This window comes from Echinops telfairi, unplaced genomic scaffold, assembly GCF_000313985.2.
Source record: "Echinops telfairi isolate 266 unplaced genomic scaffold, ASM31398v2 ScPeMD7_7459;HRSCAF=8497, whole genome shotgun sequence".
Taxonomy (NCBI): domain Eukaryota; kingdom Metazoa; phylum Chordata; class Mammalia; order Afrosoricida; family Tenrecidae; genus Echinops; species Echinops telfairi.
Window position 1 is genome coordinate 7,121,698 of NW_022111359.1, and position 4,626 is coordinate 7,126,323.

The 4,626-nt window shown below is 59.4% G+C and overlaps 1 protein-coding gene across 1 annotated transcript in view; it reads right to left on the reverse strand.

The window, feature by feature from the left end:
• Positions 1-320: 320 nt before the first annotated feature.
• SH2D3A (SH2 domain containing 3A) overlaps positions 321-4,626 on the reverse strand; it is a 16,893-nt gene continuing 12,587 nt past the window's right edge. Inside the window, exons 5-10 of the mRNA XM_004714330.2 lie at positions 3,317-3,801; positions 3,098-3,213; positions 2,739-2,913; positions 2,538-2,649; positions 1,458-1,643; positions 321-997 (exon numbers count right to left, since the gene is read on the reverse strand). Coding sequence (XP_004714387.1) covers positions 837-997; positions 1,458-1,643; positions 2,538-2,649; positions 2,739-2,913; positions 3,098-3,213; positions 3,317-3,801 — 1,235 coding nt within the window. The 3' untranslated portion in view covers positions 321-836. The remainder of the gene's footprint in view (positions 998-1,457; positions 1,644-2,537; positions 2,650-2,738; positions 2,914-3,097; positions 3,214-3,316; positions 3,802-4,626) is intronic.

The window sequence follows — 4,626 nt, forward strand, 5'->3', positions numbered from 1 at the left end:
GACTTGGCTGGAGGAGTACATTGGACTTAACCCTCTGAGAACAGGCTGGCTATTGAGTGCTGCGGTAATCGTATCTAAACGATGAGCTTTGACCTCCACAATCCTCGGAAGGGCACGGGCTGGCTTTTCATCTTGTAGATGGGCACAGAGAGGGCAAATCAGCTGCCAGAAGCCACACAGCTTTCAAAGCGGCCCCAGTCACGTTTGAACTCTGGCTTCAGATGCCACCCCCTTTTCCCCAAGTTCTCTTACTGAAAGCCACCTGCCCACCAGGGGTGGGCTCCTGGGGGTTCTCGGGTCCACTAGTTATGGAGTCTGTGTTACAGGTGTGTCCTTTTACTCTCAAAAGGTATGCAGAAAAAGTTAATGGAACGATGACCCTTTCCTCTCAAACTTTTTGAAGCCCCCTCAGATGTAGGGATGGGCAGGAGTATGCAGCCTTCAGACATCTGGGTCTTGAGGGAGGAGGCAGCCTGCCATCCAATATCCACATGCGCATTGCTGGGCAGCGAGGGATTTTGGATGCCTGTTTCCCTGTCCCTGAGAGGGCGTGGAGAGTGGTGGCATAGTGGTTACGTCGTGGGCTGCTAACCAACCACAAGGTCCACAGTTCGAAACCAGTAGTCACTGGAGTGCTCCACGAGGGGAAAGCCTGGACTTTACTCCCATCAAGAGTCACATTCACCGACACTCGCAGGGGGCAGCTCTGCCCTATAGGGTAGACATCTATTCCATGGCAGTGCCCTTGGCTTTGTTGTTTTGGGTACTGAGGGAGGGAGGGCCACTCCTTTGGTTTCTACAGCAGGGTCAGTGGTGTGATAGGCAGGGCTGGGCTCTCAGTCAGCCGGCTCCAGGCGCAGCGACAGAGTGCTGAGGACGCGTTGAAACTTCTCCAGGCGCTGGGCTCTGGGCGCCCCTGCCCCACGGCTGCCCCAGAGCAATCTCCGCAGAAAGCCAGTGGTCAGCGCCTCCCTCAGCTGAGGGTTGGGCCGGAATCCTGGGGAAGAGGTCAGGTGGGCTGGGGGCGGGGCCGAGCACTGGCCTCGCCCCTCCAACACCTCCTCTTCTCCTGCAGACTTTGACCCAGCAGGGGACCCAGGGACTCTGCCCCAGGTGTAGGGTGCAGACTGGGCAATGTAGGGGAGGATGGGGTGCACCCTGACCGCGCTGCCCTGAACGGACTGGGCAGGGGGCGATTTGGACTAGGTAGCAGTGCTGAGGGGCTCATGTGAGAGACCCCGGAAAGGAGGCGGCGGGGGGTGGGGGTAGGTGGGGGGGAAGGGTAGGAGCAAGGTGCGGCCCAGGGTAGGACATTTTGTGCCGAACCGGTGTTCTTGGGGCATGGAGTCACGTCTGCCCCAGACGGGGATAGGGTTCCACGGGCGTGGCTCCTGGAGCGTTGCTGTGTGTTTCTGGAGTCCAGCCTCATGGCTGCCCAGAGGAGGGGGGCCGCTCACCTCGCAGGCGCTTGGCTGCCACCTCGCGAAACTTGGGCCCGTCCCGGGCCACTTGACGTGCCCGGCTCAGGGTGCTTAGCAGCCTCTCACAGCTCTCCTCTGGCAGCCCCCGCGCCTCCTCGCCCTCCAGCAGGCGCACCACCGGCGCCACGTGCGGCAACGCCACGGGGCCTGGCTCCCAGGGTCCTATGGAGGGAGGGGTTGGGGGCTGTGCTGGGTGGTGGGCGGGGCCTAGAGCAGGGCAGCTAGAACCTCCCAGGGGAATTGGAAAGGCAGACAGGGTGGAGTAAGACCTCCTAAGTAGAGGGCGGGACCTGCTGGAGGGGGTGGAGCTTAGGTAAATACGAGGGTGGAACCTGGGAAAAAGTTAGCAGCCTGGCAGGGAAAGAAGTTGAGGGTGGAGAGCGGGGTTTCAATCAAAGGCAGGGACTTTAAGGGCTGAAAAGCAAAGGTGTTACTTCAAGGACTAAGGTGCACCGGACCCAAACCATGGTATTTTCAATTGCTTTCTTGTACCGCGAATAAGGAAGGCCGAAGCATCGCCACATTTGAATGACGGTGCTGGCGAAGGATATTGAAAGTACTACGGATTGGCAAAAGGACAAACAGATCCGTCTTGGAAGATGTGCAGCCAGAATGCTTCTTAGGGGCAAGGTTGGAGAGATTTGGTCCCACGTCCTTTGGACATGTTATCTGGAGAGTCTAGTCCCTGGAAAAGGACACCGCGCTTGATAGAGGGCCAGCAGAAATGAAGACCCCGCCCCCCCCGACAAGATGGATTGGCACGGTGGCTGCACCAACGGGCTCAAATACAAGAGCAATTGTGAGGACGGTGCACCACCTGGTAGTGCTTTGTTCTGTTGTGCACCCACTCCTTGCAACCTAACGAAAACCAAGCAGGGACCAGCACCTGGGATGGAGATAGGATGTAGCCTTAGGGCATGGGTGGAACCTGAGAAGGCTGGGCCAAGGGCAGGGGGCGGGGCCTATTAGAGCACTAGGGGCGGGGCCCAGCTACGGGGCTACAAAGCCTTAGGTCAGCAAGAACAGGTGTAGGTAGACTACGCGACGGTCCCTCACCTGCACTCTCATCCAGCGACCTCATCAGTGGCTTTAGCTCCTGTTCAAAGGCCAGTGCTGCCTCCGTGTGGCTCTGTCGGAGCTGGCGCCACGTGCGCTCCAACCTGGATACCTAGTGACACAGTAGGAGACCATCCATGGCCTCTGTGCCTCCTCACCTGCACTGGACCTCCCCTCAGCCCAGTCCCCCGCCCCAAGCACCTGGGGCATGAGCAGGGTGCCCATGACCGCCGCCAGTCCGAGCAAGTCCCCCACTGCTCCTGGCCGCAGCGCCAACGCCAGCTCCACCAGACCCCTGAGCGCGGCCACGCGCTCCTCCAGCGGCCCCGTGCAGCCCAGCACAGCCAGCGCCCCAGCCAGCTCCAGCGCCTCGTGCCTGCGGAGATGAAAAGCAAGGGTTGGGTTGGGGTGGGGGAGAGGGGGCTGTAAGCATTGCCCTTTCCTCTCCTGGGCAGCGGAGAGGGGGAAGGGCGGTGATGCAGGGATAACTATTCAAAGACCTTGGGCCAGGGGAGAACCCCCACCCCCACCCCATGTTAGTTTCTAAGCGGCCAGCTCACCTCTCCAGCAGTTCCAACCTCAATCGATGTCCATGGGGAAGTGTCAGCAGCTCCAGACCTGAGGCCACCCCCATGGCTCCCCTCTGGGCTTTGGTCACTCCCAGGAGGCCTGTGGCCTGGGTAGAAGGGGGCGGGGCGTGGAGAAGAAGGAGAGAGTACCAAAGTGTGGGGTGCCACTGAGGCTGCAGGCCCCTTACCTGTCCCCAGAAGGTGACTCACTTGGCAGTCCACCAAGAGCAGGTGGAGGGCAGTGCTCTCCGGATGGTGCTCCAGGAATAGGCCCCGGAGAGTCTTCAGGACCCCAGGCTCCAGGGGCCGGTTCTGGGGGCCCAGCAGGCAGGACGGGGTGTCAGGGTGGCTGAAAGAGACTTCAGCCTGGGGGCGCTGGAAAGACCCATCTTCCTCATCCTCTTCTTCAGGGACTTCCCACCATGGGGCCTCTGGCTCCGGGCGGCCTTGGTCAGGCGGTGACCTTTGGGCACCCGGCATGCGAGGCACCAGCTCACAGTATGTTGGGGAACGTTCTGAGGCCTCAGGCAGTGCCAGGGAGGGTGTCCGGGGGGGCTTGATGGGTGGCTTGGCATGAAGCTGCCCATCGGAGGCATGGAGGCCATTGGCAACCACCCCGAGGGGAGCCTGGGGCTTCAGCAGCAAGGGGTCACTGCCTGTCCGAGGCAGGGAAGATGGGGATATGGCTGAGGCTCCTGGGGGGTCATACAAGAGAGGGAGATGGGTTACACAGAGAAGAGAGATGAGGCAGGGGTTCAACCTCTCAGCCAGTAATAAGGGCTCCTCAGTGTCCAGTTGCAGCCTTACACAGCCCCACCTCACTTGCAAAGGGATTGAATGCACCAGAATACGTTTTAAATCGGACTTCTCTAGTCTAGTCCTGCTGACTGGGGAAGGCATGCACCGATCGAACAAAATTGGAAACGGAATTATTCAAGCGTTATACAGGTAGCGAACAGCGGGACAAGGGATGACTGGCTCCTCAAAACCAGCTGGCCTTTGAGCCCTGTGATCTCAGTCCTAACCCGGAGCCCGACGAAGTAATGGCAGGCACATCCACAGGTCCTTGGGCACCCGGGCACCGTTCGTTCACTAGAGCCAAAAGGTAGAGATGATTCAAATGATGGCTACGCACAAGGTGATCCATCCACACAATGGAATACCCACAAAACAAACCCTCTCCACCCGCACTGCTGCCGCCTCCATTTCAACCCAGGGCCATCCTACAGGACAGAACATTGGCCCTCCTGGTTTCTGAGCCATTGACATCTTGGCAGGAGCAAACAGCCTCACTTTTCTCCCATGGAGGGACTGGTGAGTTTGAACCTCTGACCTTGCAGTGGGCAGCTCAATGCATAGCCCGCTGGACACCACCAGGGCTCCTTAATGGAACCGTGGGCTGCGAACACATCAAGCGAGTCAGTCCCAAGAGGGGAGGCCCTGTCCGCTTGCACTTTGGAAAGAAGTGGACACGTGGAAACCACAGACAATTTTCTGTCCTGAAAGAAGTACAGCCCCCC